This window comes from Pelophylax lessonae, assembly GCF_965119305.1.
Source record: "Pelophylax lessonae genome assembly, chromosome: 8".
NCBI classification, from domain to species: Eukaryota; Metazoa; Chordata; class Amphibia; order Anura; family Ranidae; genus Pelophylax; species Pelophylax lessonae.
In genome coordinates, this window is record NC_138775.1 from 196,497,819 (window position 1) to 196,513,465 (window position 15,647).

Sequence of the window (15,647 nt, forward strand, 5' to 3'; positions counted from 1 at the left end):
GGACACTGTATCCATCCTTCTTGGGCACACCAAAACTCTAGGAGGGGCGCACTGCAGCTGGTGTGCAAGGGGGCTAAAGTTTTCTGGATTAAGTAGGGAGAAGTTACATTTTCTTTTTTGTCTGTATGCCATTTCCTTTTGTTTCATTTCAAGGTGACAACATTACTTCCGTGAGGAGAACTCAAACAGAACACAAATAGCAATAAAATGCTCATATAGGTTCTAGCTTTTCCCTACCCTGCTAATGAAAAATTGTTGTGCTATTGTGTCCCTGCAAAAACATTTTCTTGTCATTTACTTTCTTGTTCTGTTTCTATTCTGTCCAAAACTAAAAAGACTAGAGATACATTTTAACTAGAATAGTAGTTTTTTTAAAGTGGAATGACTGCATTTACCACAGTGTGCATGATTCCTAATAGTTACAAAACTGACCTAGGCATAATCATTTATATCATTGCTTATGAAGGTAATTAAATAATATAGTTACATAGTTAGTTACATAGTTAGTCAGGTTGAAAAAAGACAAAAGTCCATCTAGCTCAACCAAAAAAAAAGAAAGCACACACAACCATACAATCCCATATACACAACCCTATACCCGCAGTTGATCCAGAGGAAGGTGAAAAACCCCAGCAAAGCATGATCCAATTTGCTACAGCAGTGAAAAAATTCCTTCCTGATCCCCCGATAGGCAATCGGATATTCCCTTAATCAACTTCACCTATAAATGTTAGTACCCAGTTATATTTTGTACACCTAGGAAAGAATCCAGGCCTTTTATAAAGCAATCTACTGAGCTGACCAGAACCCCCTCTGAAGGGAATCTATTTTACATATTAATATAGCAATGGATTAGTTCTAATTGTTATAATCAATATGTGGTTTATGGTATGAACTGTTGTTTTTTTGTTTAGTAGAGATGAATGATGACGACAAGTCAGCCTATGAATGGTTAGAAATTTTGCGTTTAAGTGGTTCAGAAGGAACGGGAGAGTTTAGTCTTACAACAGAAGATTTGCAGCGCGTCGGTTTAAAAAACCTGGACGTGGAGGACTCACTGAAAGAACCAGAAGAGGCACAGGGGAACATTAATGTTGCCTTGTCTGTTAAATGCGATGAGACTAAGATGGTGGCAGCGATACAAAAAGAAAATCTACAGGTACGTAACTTTGACTGATTTATGTATAAATACAGTAATTTAATTGAGACGTTTTGCATTTATAGGAATATTGTATCACACAAGTGATGTTTTTTTTCCTTTATTGACAAAAATTGGAGTATCTGCATACAAATTCAGATTTTTGACCGTCGCGCAAATGGAGGGAAGTCACAGTGGCTGAGACAGGAATGGGCAACAATGAGTGTTAAAAATGCATAAAGGATCTTTTAATAAAAAAAATAGATTACCTCACATTAAGAATATTTTGGTTATCTTTTAAATGTATATGTAGAAAAATATTCCTATTGTTAGGGCAACATGAAATATTTTACAGGTTGTTAAACTTTGCTTTCCAGTTAAGTGAAACCATTTGTTTTCCTATATCAGTCATCTTAGCCTGGGCAAAAACTGATTGAAGTATGCTTAGGTGGAATAAGTACACAGGAAGTCAGCCGGACATTTTCTGAAAAGTGACTTTTTGAGTCACTAACCTAAGAAAAGAAAGCAAACAGTGAAAGCAGAACTCTGGATCTGCCTACTTGTTGCAGGCCTGTGATTTACAAAAAAGTAGAAGTCCAGCCAAAAACGAACTAGCTCTAAATCTACTGGCAGCCACATTCTAAGGCTAATCTATCTAGCCCTGTAAAGAAAAAATCACTATTCATACCTTTTCTGCAGTCGCGTCGGTCCGGTCCCACACTGAGCTGTCAGCGGCAGCTTTTCTGTGTAGGCGTGTGCAGGAGAGGCAGCTGACATCGGAAGCCCCATAGTAAGTCTATAGATGATCTCGCTTCCCATGCATTTGCCTGTCTTCTGCACACAGCATTCCCATCCACCCCTGGAGACCGGATCAGCTGCAGAAAAGGTATGTATAGTGATTTTTGCTTTACAGGGTTAGATAGGTTATTGTTTTCATATGGAGAGGTCAGGGCTGGCTACCTCTATACTTAGTTTTCTTAAACATTCTTATCAGGGACTGGTTTCTCTGCAGGTGATGAAAGACATTCATTCTGACAACCTCTTCCCCATGTGGCTGTCCTTTTACCATCTGCATAGCCCCCTTGCCCACTGTGCAGTAGCATTCAGTTTCCTGATGTTTAAAATTTACTAAATGAAAATAGCATTAAATTTCAAAATATGTAATTTAGGCCAAATCTTTAAAACCGTTATATTGTGCCTAATTTTAAGCTAGGTGAATACATTTCAAATCTCATCTGCATCCCTGAACATGTCTAAAGCAATGCAAAACTGCATTAACTGCAGGTCAAGTGCACCTGTCAATGAATTCTGAATAGCCTCAGAAGCTCCTCAAAGCTTAAAGGAACTCCCTAACACAAGCCCAAAGCCTGTCGTCAAAGGCCTTTTTTTTACATAAGGATCTTTGGTTTGCTAGTTTTGTGAACTGAACCTTTGTGTTAATATATTTTTTGTGCCTAAATGATGCGAAATTGAAGTGCTTGATATCAGTATTGGCTGGCTTAAAAAATCCATAAAATGTGTCTTAGGGCCTTTGGGCTTAAAATGTGTTTATTAACTATAAATGATAATGCATTCTGCTTCTAATCATATACAGGAAAGTGCAGCACTAAGTATAAAATGAATCCATATAGCTGGGATGAAAACATCAAAACAATACAATAATATCACAAGAAGTGAGTCCATAATTCATATAACATGATGAACAAAAGTTGAAAATCACAAAGTGAAGCTAAAATGTTCTAGTGTCCAAAATCATCAGTGAAGACAAACCCAGCACCAATGTGAAAAGGCAAATGCGCTCACTAGAAGGTATGGACCCAGGCAGCTTACAGTAGATGGGTCAGACAAGCCAGAAAATCCTCCCAAGGGAGAAAAGCTCAATCATGGATGGTGGTTGATCGAATAAACCCGTAGGATTCTGGAATAGGTTGTCCTGGTCTCCAGGCGCCACCCCGATATAGAAAATAAGCCAGAGTACACAAACATAGTGTAAAACCGCTTAATTAAAATTATTCCAATGGTAAAAATAATTACAAACATCTGAAGATAGCCAGTATGTATAAACCGAAGTGATAGATGACAAGAAATAATGGCACTGATGCGTTTCATCATATATGACTTTTTCAAAGGGATTGCCAGTCTATATATATATATATCACTATATATATATATATATATATATACCAAATTAATGAACTAGAACACTTCAACTTCACTTTGTGGTTTTCAACGTTTGTTCACCATGCTATATGAATTATGGACTCACTTCTTGTGATATTATTGTATTGTTTTGATGTTTTCATCACAGCTATATGGATTCACATTATATTTAGTGCTGCACTTTCCTGTATTTTATTTATGGACAATCTTATGTCGATTGTAGTGCTGGCAGCTTTGTAAGTTATTGTTAGCGCGGTGCATTTCCACATATACTGATTTATGCTTCTAATCATGGTTTTTGGCCTTAGCTGTTGACTTGTTGCATCCTTTTTAAGGCCAATGGATACATAGGGACAGAGCTTTCTCTACTCGATCCAGTATGCAGAGCACAGGAAAATGACACTCATTTTATCTTAGAGTCTTCCCTGGAGGGATGTGGAACACAGCACACCTATGATGGCTCAAGTATTGTTTACTTTAATACTGTAAGTAGATTGATGGGTTGTTAGTTTTATCTGAGGCATTTTAACAGAAATCTGGTATCAAAACTTTGATAGCTGTTTAGCAGTTTTCTAGGTAGTGTAGAATTGTATGCTTGTTTTGGTTTACCTGGATCTTCTCCCTTTCTTGGATTTAAACTTGTCCTCTTATCTTTTTTCACCTTATTTTAAATTGTATTTTAATTTCTTTCCTGTTCTTTTTAACTTTCGTTTTTCCTGACTGAAAACATTTTAAACATACATTACCAAGCATAAGCTCAAAAATGTTAGACCCCAACATCTTCCCAAATCCTTGCCTAGAACACAGCTCAGCTAGATCACACTCTTTTCTATTTCCCACCAGTTTTGTTATGAGATTTCAGGACCATAAATGGTTGTTGATATCACTGACAAATAGTGAGGTTGATTTACTAAAACTGGAGAGTGCAAAATCTGGTGCAGCTGTGTATGGTAGCCAATCAGCTTCTAACTTCAGCTTCTTCAATTAAGCTTTGACAAAAAACCTGGAAGCTGATTGATTTCTATGCAGAACTGCATGGAATTTGGCACTCTCCAGTTTTATTAAATCAACCCAAAATCAATTGTTTTTAGTTGTAGCTTATGGGGTATCACGACTGTCAAGAACAGTTTGTTGTAATGCAGATTTTGGGTACATTTTTATAACTTTATTATACTTTTTTTTTTTTCTACACAAACATTTTTGGAAAAATGCTCTACCAAACAGTAGTTGAGAAAAAAAAAATAAGCTTGTTATACATTACTTGTGAATAAGCCACAGTGTTTTTTAGAGAATGTTTTGTGGTTTACTGTAGGATGGGATGTAAGGGACAAATATAGCTTTAGGAAGTCACTGCAATCACACATTTTTTTGTATACCCACTGCCTTGGTAAAGCCATTATAGATATGTGCACAAACGCAGACTGATAAAATATCTTTGTCTGTTAAATGTTGGCTTATTCAATCACATTCAGCTGTAATTCAGATGGTATTATTTTTTCTTTAGACCAGATTCACATCTGTACAATGCTTTAATGCATAGTAAAATGTTACTGCAATGCACAGTAACACACGTTATACAGTATTGTGATGTGCTATTTATTTTAAATAGCGATCCAAAGCACCACAACACAAATGCATTTTAGTGCAACACAAGGCACATATGTGAGCCCTCAGTGCATTGTGGTGTGTTATGTTGAAAAAAGGTACAGGTCCATTAAAACCTTGGCTGCTTTGCCACAACCTATGTTAACATGCAATATAAGGTATATTTACATGCATGTGGTAGCGCTCAGCAAAGGTGGTAAATCAGCCTTAAATTTGGAGTGACCACACATTGTAGACATTTGAAAGATAATAAAGAGGTATTCTTTAGGGTACAATGACAAGCAATTCAGAATATCACCTGCCCTAAAGGTTAAAGCTTTGGGTTACCAAGGTGAACTGCCAATAATATAATAATTTAATAAAGCTATGGCTCAACAATCACAAATTTCAGTTTTAACATTGTTCTGGTGCATGAAATGATATGGCTGCTAGTATAGAATGTTAGTTCAGAAACACCAACATACATTTTGGCACAAAATTCTGGCTTAAATGTCAAATAAAGGTCAGTGTTCATGAAATCATCAGTAACGTAAAAATTGTTCTACCCTAGTAGTATGAAAGGAGTTCAGGGTATAATCGGGGTATATGTGCTACAGTATATTTACACACCAATAATGACATAAAGTAAAGAAGGATTCCAGGTATGGATATTTTATATATAGTTACTTGGACCAATGTAACCATGTGTATATAGTACCATACTTGACCGACCCCTGGAAGCTTGAAATAATTGCAGTTTACGCCAATGCACCAGTGATCTCCACTTGCTTCCCCTGCTCTGCCCTGCGGCATTCTGTGCACAGGATGCTGGCTGCCCGGCTAGGGGCCATTCAAAGAATGCTTTGCATTTTACAAATGAATGCAAAGCATTCTCTGATTGTACGAGGTGAGGTGGTAACATCATGCAGCTTCTAGTGGGATCGGCCAGATATAGTATATGCATAGTTACATTAGTCCAAGTGGGACCAATGTATCTATGTATGAAATCTGTACATGGATTTCTTCTAAAGGTGACTGGGATTCGGCTTCATCCATATAGAAAGTGTTTAGTCACACACATATGTACAGCCTGCAGGGGAGATGTCAAGAGACACAGAAAAAAAGCTAAAGGCTACATATGTCTCGCGAGCAACAGATGGGCTTTATCTCTTAGCTTAGTAAGACGTGGTTTTGTAATGAACTTCATCTAGACCAAATTTTCTATACTGCCCATTCATTGGTCTATAAAACAAATCTCCTGCAATCTCTATATTTGAGCCTGAAATAAAATCCAAATACTTCTCTTGACATAAGTATTGTTCACACGATAGGGCAGCTTCCTCCCCAGAGCTCAATCCGAATGTATAAAAAACACATGTTCCTTTTCTCTTGCTGGTTTCATAGTTTCCACATGCTCCCAAACAATCTGTTTTTCTTATGACCTTGCCTTTTGGTCATTTAGGTGCTTTGTTTGTTTGTGTGGAGTTCCCTCATTTTAAAACGAGTATGCTCAATGGAAAAGCAATCAGTTAACTACAATCATTTAGTCCGAAAAAAACAAAAAATTGTATGCTTTTTATTTTTGTGAAAGCAGTCACACTGACAGCTTTTCCTGTGATGTTCCAGATTGTTATACAGCTATCACCACCCACTGAGGGAAGTGGCTGGCCTAGCGATTACGAGGATTTGGAATCTGGCGATAGTGGGTTTCCAGGAGACACAGAGGAAACTGAAATAGGTCTTCCATACTTGAAGCGTCCTGAAATTGTGGTGGTATGTGTTCTTCAGGAAGACACAAGGAGCTAACTTTCTAAAAAGTTATTTTAGCTGCTTCCCTTTTGAATGTTTTTTGTTAGACTTATATTATTAGACATAGCTGCCACTCACGAGACTGAGGGGAAAAATTTGAGTGGCCTGGCCAGCCAAATATTTTGCACATTCACTCTATAGTGCATTGAGGAAGCCAGATCCCCAAGAGTTATTGCCAGGTCTAGGTTGTGATCATTATGATCCCTGTTGGTACTATATTCTGAATACCTTCCCAGGTCCATGTCCCTCTCTTCTTCACCCTTTTTCATCTTAGGGAACAGGTAACAGTATATGTGCATCAGAATATCAGAAATGTATGTCTGTGAATAGCAGCATCAATCTGAGTGAGTACATAGTAAAATTACTATTAGTTGCAGTGATTAAGGTGTTCTATTTATTAGGGTCTTTGACCATTTTTTATCTATTATCTAATGATATTAAAAAGAGGATATTAAACTGTTGCCATTACTGATAGAAACCCCTCCCTCCATATTGATTTTGCAGTGCCATGTGAAAGTTATTTTTTATGTAAAAGCAATGTTTAATTGGTGCTTTTGAAAAGGGTTGTCTACATTAGCTTTGTGAAAAATATTGGCTTCTGCTTTGGCATGCAGGGACGTTACTTGTAAATGCTGTGTACTAGAAAAAAACAGTACACCATTGAAATGGAAAATACAGATTAAAATATATATCTTTATTCTGTATATTTTGGGAAATAATCACTTTTCAATGTATGTAATTGTTTATTTGGGTTTTGCTGTGTTCCACTCTACATTCTTTAAGGGTCAGACCAAAAATGAGTGTCATTTTCAGTACTAAATTCTCATGCGTGATATACAAAAATAAGTCATCAGTTTAAAGCAACTTTGTTTTCCATTTATATGATGCATATGCGATGCATGAAAATGAATAAATTATGTGAGTGAATATACAACACAACACTGCAAATCAATAGGAGCAGCAAGTGATTTATGTATGTATTAGACTACCTTCATTGTGATATCTTGGCACCGTTCACAGTTTTTGCTACTGTGGCAGCTTCTCCACATCCCTTAAAAAGGTTCTCTATGATTAACAAAGTCTATAGACGTTTACTCTACTCAGTATCCAATTGAGGGCAATTTTGCAATCCAGAAATTAATAAATTAACTGGAAACCGTTGTGCTAAAAATAAAATAAAAAACTTCAAACTTTCTACTTTTAGTAACTAATATTCTTTTCTTGTCTTTTTAGTTTAACTGTACAATGCCACAGGATACTGAGTCCTCCTTTGAACTCATCTTTGCTCATCCAGACGCAGCAATAAACAATGTTACATTTAACATGGAGCTTTATAAAACAGATCTGTTCCTTACACCCTCTCAGAACTATTTCTCAGTGACTGAAAACGGGCAGGTTTATGTGGAGGTAAGCTGTTAGTGTTATGGGAATCCCACAAAGCCAGTAATGCAGAGGTAACAACTGTGTGACTTTAAAACATGTTTGTATTTTTATACAAAATTGTTAATAACTAAGATTATGTTTATTAAAGCAATAAATGTCCTATGGGGAGATACACAAGTGCCTTTAATGCTTTTATAGGTGTTTATCTTTTGCTTACTAATCAACCATTGCCATAGAACATCAATATTCCAAAAATAACTCTTTGATATGCCGCAATTTTTATTATGTATAATAACAACTGACCAACCCATCTCTCATTCATTTATAATGCTAAATTCATGATTGTGGCCATTTTGATGATTGATTATCTGCAGTTTTTAGGGACAGGGTGGTATAGGGTTGGTATTTTGCTGAGGTCAGTGGTTTAAAGTATATAAATACATAACCTTTTTTTAGTTTTAGATAAAATAGGTAAGGGTAAAAATCCTTATCTATCTATTTTTTTTTATTTTTGCCCCCTCTGGGGAGGATTCCCTATGCTTTCTGTTTTGAAGGTACAACAGGAAATAAAGGGAGTCTCCTAAAATTGAGAGGAATTCCTATCTTAGACCATTGATGTTTTAAGCTAGAGACCACGCTGGACTGAATAAGTTATACTTAGTTGGTATTAGTTGGTTCCGTGGATGGGTTGTGATGTTTACCTTCTTTGAAGGTATGGGCTTACTGTTACGACTGAGATGTCGCTTCAGTGGGAAAGATATTTGGATAGGGAGAGAGGAGCACACAGTGTCTGCCACACTTGATGGAAGTATTACAGTCTCATGAATTACTCGACATTTGCTCTCACAAGAGACCCAGGTACCACCACAGAGCCCTTCCTTCTCTGTCTACATATGCCAACACCCCTGAAGAACGGAGGGGGGGGGGGCTTATCCTGCATTGGCTCGATCTGTACATTCGTTATTTTAAATAAAAGATTGTAATCCTTCCATAAAGTGGGCATTACTCTGGTCACTGGGCACTCCTCTCTCCCTATCCAAACATCTTTGACCATTGTCACTGGAACAGGTATCCCCATTGGATGGTTTACCCTCAACTCTTGTTTTGGTGACAGCTATAAAATTGTGCATTTCCCTTAATTTTCTGTCTTGCTGGTAGTAGCCACAAAGAAAAATAGGGGATGACCCTCTCCTCTCTAGCCAAAACTAAAAACATGCTTTGCCTTTTATATAACCTTTTAACGGAGGATGTAAAACAAATCTTTCACTGCTAATCACCCTTTAACAGCAATATAAATGTAAAACGTAAAAGTACTACAAAATGTCATTGTGTTCTATAACACTGTGGTCCAGCTTTACATGCAGAATTGCTTCAAAGCCCAGCTGAAATTTGTTCATAAATGTATTTGGCTAAGCTAGGTGTGCAGCAAAATGTTAACTGTCTTACTATTTTTATGTTGGTAAGAAGTAGAGCTTTATAATTAGCAGGAAGCATGAGCATGCTAGTTGTAGAGATATACATTTGACAAAGCAGGGGAGATTTAAACCATCTGACAATTTCCTATATCTCTTGGGAACTGTTGGTAAAATATCTGCACTTGGGTTTGTGGAACTGCACACCTGCAATGGCCAATATTTTATCTTAGGCTCCATTCACACTTGTGTGATTTATCATGCGACTTTTGACATCAAAGGCACATGACAAGTTGTAGCCCATTCTTTCAATGGCATCCGTTCAAATCGGTGCAACTTAAAGCTGCAGTGACTTTGAAAATGTGCCTACACTACAGTCACATTGAAAGCAGGCAGAGGTGAGAATAACCCAAACTTCTAGGTGGACAGTATTATGGTAGGGAGATTTTTCTGTCAAAGTATCTAGGACATGAGCAGACTCAGCCAACCTGCCTCCAAGAAGAGTCACATTTGGGTGGACTGACCCTTTTACAGTTAATTAGTGATGTGTTTCAACATACTGTATTTTTATAAACAATTTGCACCTCAAAATAATTGAATAGTTTCTATCAGAAGGGTGCATTTCCTGTAAATGCCTCTGCATAAAAATATGAATATTTTAGAAGAATTAAAAAAATATATATATATTTTTGCTGAATCATGCTCAACAGAATTGAGCATGATTCAGCAAAATTATATTGCCCGTGATTCCACTGTTGAATCTTCATTTAAAATAAAAAATATGAATGCCCTAACAGTTTTCTTCTTTACATTTTCAAGGTCTCCTTAACCAAGGCAGAAAAAGATCTGAGCTTCATGATCCAAACTTGTTTTGTTTCTACTTCCTCCAATTCTGATTTGCTAAGCGACTATACAATCATAGAGAACATCTGTCCCAAAGATGATTCTGTCAAGTTCTACAATGTAAAGAAACTAAACTACCCAAAATCACAAGAGCAAACAGAAAGGAAACGGTTCAGCTTTATGTTTAAGTCTATGTTTAACTCTTCTCTGCTCTTCCTGCATTGTGAGTTGACTTTGTGCACAAATAAAGATGGAGAGATGGATAAACTACCCAAGGTGAGATTTTGGCTCTTTTATGCCATTTGATTTTCGAGGTATTTGAGTAGAACAAGTCACGTTTTCTGTTTTTATGGATACACTCCAAGGTCAATGAGTGATTAGTAGAAAGAACTGAGAGTGCAGCCAATTTCCTACACTCAGCAGTCAAGCTTGAAGATGAATGAGTTTTAATGCCTTTTGAAGAACTATTTTAATAGGTAGCTTTGCCCCCTATTTTTTAACCAAAGTAGACAGCTGTTAAAAATCTAACAATAATCTTAATGGTAATTATTAACACCACAGATTCAAAAATGTATCATTTGTACTAAGATGTCAATGATAATGTCTTGTATGATAATTTGCATTGCGTGTGAATATGAGTATATTGTTCCTTTGCTTCTATTGAGAAACACCTTCTATGCTGTCTACCTACCCCTGGTGGAAGCTACATCCTTTTATTTAATTCCCCATGGGACTGAGTGCATATAGTACTTGGCCCTGTTCTGAGTGGTTGTGGATTAAAAGTAGATCTATGTTAATAACCGCTGTATCTCCATCCTAGTTTGATGCCATATTTATGGGTATTCCTGTGGTGGAGAGTACAATCAGCATTGAGTCTATGCCCCCCTTTCTAAGATTAATGTATATAATTATAATTGAACAAGCAGCGCTATAGGGGCTGTGTGATAAAGCTGCCAGCTGCTAGAAAAACATACAGGACACCGGCAGCTCTATCACCCAGCCATAACAGCACTCCTTGTTCATTCATAAGAGTACACAATTATTCAGCTCTGCCAGGGCTGTGTATGTCAGATCACACAGCCCCACAGTCAGTGTTTTGACACTTGAAAAAAATCCAGAAACAGGTTGATTTATTAAATGCTTGTTTAAATAAGGAGACTGGAGAAGCAGTTGGCATTCCCCTATGCTCCAGCAGTGGACTATTCCTCAGCGCCCTCACCTCCAAAGCAGGGCTATAGACCCTGCATTGGACTTGATGACATCACAGGGCCTACAACTGCTGGACCATTGGTTACAAGAGGCTGCAGGGATCGGTTTTGCAGTGCAGGAGCATACAGGTATTAGGTAAGTAAAACTGATTTTAATAGAGTGGTTGTCAACTTGTTTTTTGTAATAAAATGACAAACATGTTGCCGATTTCCCCGGGGGAACCTGTGCAGGCTCGCTGCCAAGTCCCGCTGCTCAGTCCATTGACACAGACAGCTAGTCTTGGCCTTGCAACCCACTGCTGTGTCACAAGATTTGATTGACAGAAGTGGGAGCAAATGGCTTCCACTGCTATCAATCTGTCCAATGAGGAGAGAGACAGCGGATGTAGCTGCTGTGCTCGTGCACATCGCTGGATCGAATTGGGCTCAGGTAAGAAAAAGAGGGGTTCTGGGGGAGACCTAGAGCACAGATGGTTGTTCACCTTAGTGCATAGAATGCATTAAGGTGAAAAACTATAAGGCTTATCAACCACTGTAATCTCCTAGACCTAAAGGAGCATTTAATCCATGCAGTGTAGGGATAGACCCACTGCAAGTGAGCATTTTTAATGTCCCTGGAGTTTAGCTTTAAAGTATATCTAAATGAAAGCAAAAATATATAATGTGTTGCAGCTCGCCAGTCCATAGATGTGGTGGCTGCATTAGTTTTACTTTTAAAGGCTAGGTACAGAAAATACCTGTTGATCCTCCCAGAAATCCAGATGTTATACACCATCCCAGCTATGGAGATGAGAAGAGGGGAAGTGTTTGAGGTCCTAATTAGGAGAGCATCGTAGGGTGATAAGGCTGATACAGTAGAGTGAGTGAACATTGTGTTGCTGGCAGCATCACCAGGTGTAAATAAAGGAAAAAGCCTTATAAAAAGAGGGAACTATTACATCCACCACATCTAAGGATTAGTACTCTGTATTATTTTACATTTTTGCTTTCAGGTTTAGATAAGCTCTGAGATTATAAATGCTGAATGTATTTATTTTTTGGAGTATGTGTTAGTGGTATAAGTAGTAATTGCACATCATAGCTGCTTGCCTCTTGACATGGCACTTAGCCTTAATTTTCAATGTAACCCAGACTGGGTTCATTGCATTCCTGAAATGAGCACTGACTGTGTGATAATAGTAAGAAAATCAGATTGTGTTTGAGGGCAGTGTGGAAAACCACAGCAATTCTGAATGCATTTATCTCAAGTGGAACGTTCATGCTACTAAACTGAAGTATACACGCTGACAATTATGTGTCGGGTTACTTGTGTTCAGAGGTGTGTTTTGCTTCATTTCTTTAAGGAAGAGGGGTTAGGATTTAATGCCATGCTTATTCTCTGCTTAAGCTTGAGAGGGTGGTCATTTGTTCATGTGTGACATGAGCATCCTAAGGTCAAGCTGTCTGCAGAGCTTTCCATAAACTATAAGATTGTGTCAATAGAGAGGGTAAGGGTGGGAAGTTGGGAGCAGGAGACCTGTGCTGGCTTAAGCAAGGAAACAGTACCAGTCCAGACTGGGTTACAAATCAGTCCAATCAATTGCTCTGTCTGATGGAGGTCTGCCGTGGACAATGACATCTCAATCCAATCTGGTTGAAATTGTCTAGATCAGATGATTGTTATCATGTCTGTGGGTGTACCCTTTGTCTCAAGAATCTAAGGAAGCCTTTTTCAACCCTATCAACACAGAGGAACCCTTGAAATAACTTTCTGGTCTCAGGGAAACCCTGCTAAACATTACTCTATTTAACAACTCATGATGATGGTCAGTGAGAAAAAATGTTCTTTACAGATGTGAATATTGGGAAGAATTACCCCATTAAAGATAGTTTAAAAGATCAATTGTGTTAGGGGGAACGTATCTAACAGGCTGAATTTGCTCGATGTTTTTCAACCTTCTTTCAGTCACGGCACCCTTTAAAAATTATGGACAATCTGGAGGCACCCTTAAAAAATTATGGACAGTCTCGAGACACCCTTTAAAATTTATGGACAGTCTCGAGACACCCTTTAAAATTGATGGACAGTCTTGAGGCATCCTTTAAAAATGATGGACAGTCTCAAGTCATAAGAACTATTCTAATCATTTTACAAAATTCAGCAACATCCACAAGTCCAATGAGGACACACAACATTAGAGGTGATTTATTCTACCAAAGCAAATACACTTTTGCGAACTGGTACTGACTAGTATTCCAATGTTCCTCTTCCCCTTTTTTTTCCATCACTCAGCTAATGTAACCCCCAAAGCTGATAGAAAGGGGCAGGGGGGGGTCAAACAAGGCTGCTATGCAGGCAACTGACATCCTCCTCTTTAACTGATGATGCCATTGGTCATTAGGACGCTGGCAGCTAGAAGGTTGTAGTGGTGCACAATGAAAACTTGTGACTTTGTGTAACTGAAAAGACAGCCTTCATCCACATGCCGGCTTGTATACAATTGTTGGGCTATTTTTAGGTATTTTGCCAACGCACCCCCGAATAAACCTCAAGGCATCCCAGGGTGCCTGGGCACCCTGGTTGAAAAAGGCTGTTTTAGAACACAGGATGTGACTAGGTAAAACACACACAATATCATACATCTAATCTTTTTTGTGGATCAAAATATTCAAGGATTTCATCACAACTTTATATTCTACCTGAAATATAATGTACAGTTTGTGTTATTGTCATGTTCTTTTTTTTTTTTGCAAATCAGTCTTTAAGGCATCAAAGTGGATCGCAAGTGCAATGTCAGGCTCCGGGAGACACTTTTTTCATCTCTGTGTCCATACTGGAACTTAAGTCAGAGAGCTGGAGGAAGTGTCAATGGCCTATAAGTGCCCACTGTGCTTGTGTTTCATTGAGAACTACAAGTCTGTATGCCACGGTGGTAGTTCATTCATTCACCTGCCCCTCTGAATAAACGATGGGGGTCTTATTTGCATCATGTTATACCCTAAATACAGTTTTAACATGTAACATGGTGCAAAAGGTGGAGTTAGCCCCTAAGCTCCCATCTGGTTCTTCATGCATGTGTTTTTTTTTTTTTTTTTTAAATAAATTAGCAAAAATAAATAATAATAATAATGTATAGAGTGTAGTTTCCCACATGGACCCATCTACTTTTTTAGTCTAGGACCTAACACAATGAAACATTGTTAAAAATAATGTAGAACAGAAAACAGGAACAAAATGGGAGATGTCAACTATTCATCTTTCAATCCTGAAATATAACAAGGCTTTGGTTTGGTTGTTATGGGCTAGATAATATATGGTATGCTAAGGCCTAACTTTTTTTTAACTGATTCTTGCTAACAGTACAGACTCTTTCAGCCTCACATACTGTACCAGGTCAGTCTGACAGTCTTTTAAAGCTTGTAAAGATACTTGGCGCATCCCAACCTGACCTTTCATACTTGTGTTTCAGTGCATTCCTCCTGATGAAGCCTGTACATCTCTTGACAGCAGCATGATACTAGTAATGATGAACAATAAGAAGTCATTCACAAAGCCACTAGCGGTGATCACAATGGAGAAAACTTCAGGTAATTCAACATATTCCTAGAATCCCAGGGAAAAAAAAATATGTTTTTCTTAAATTTTCACTGAATTCTTCTTGAACTGTTCTTGATGAAAGAGATGTTCTCACACAACTCAGTTGTAACAGGCAGTTGTATACACCAGCGTCCTGTGCAGACGTTATAGGATGGTATAACATGTTTAAAATATTTGGGCTGTAGGATTTAGCTTGATGTAAACAATTCAGTACCAAAGATATCCTTAAATGGGGATGTAATTGAATTTTGCAGAGAACACTGTACAAGGGCAGTACGCTTATTCACTGCACAATGTATTCGTCTATGAACTAGAGCATGAGTTGATAATTATCACACATTTAATACAGTAGCTTTATACTATTTATATGATATGGTGACATAAATGTTGCACAGTATCTGCTGGCGTAGTGCCAAGAGGAATTTATTACTGTCAAATTGTGTCATGCAGCTGTACATAGTGTGCATATGGAGTAAAAGCAGGGCACTCAGTAATTTATAGCAAAAAAATCCAATCTCTATGCAGTTTGCTGC

General features: G+C 37.8%; 1 protein-coding gene and 1 long non-coding RNA gene across 2 annotated transcripts in view; one reads left to right on the forward strand and one right to left on the reverse strand.

Moving 5' to 3' along the window:
- The window catches only part of LOC309561492, a 465,013-nt gene that overhangs the window by 392,040 nt on the left and 57,326 nt on the right, over window positions 1-15,647 (reverse strand). The window lies entirely within an intron of this gene.
- Window positions 1-15,647, forward strand: part of TGFBR3 (transforming growth factor beta receptor 3) — a 318,385-nt gene that overhangs the window by 251,307 nt on the left and 51,431 nt on the right. The window contains 6 exon segments of the mRNA XM_082264972.1: window positions 915-1,159; window positions 3,634-3,783; window positions 6,509-6,655; window positions 7,925-8,098; window positions 10,306-10,605; window positions 14,987-15,104. Of these exon segments, the coding sequence (XP_082121098.1) occupies window positions 915-1,159; window positions 3,634-3,783; window positions 6,509-6,655; window positions 7,925-8,098; window positions 10,306-10,605; window positions 14,987-15,104 (1,134 nt within the window).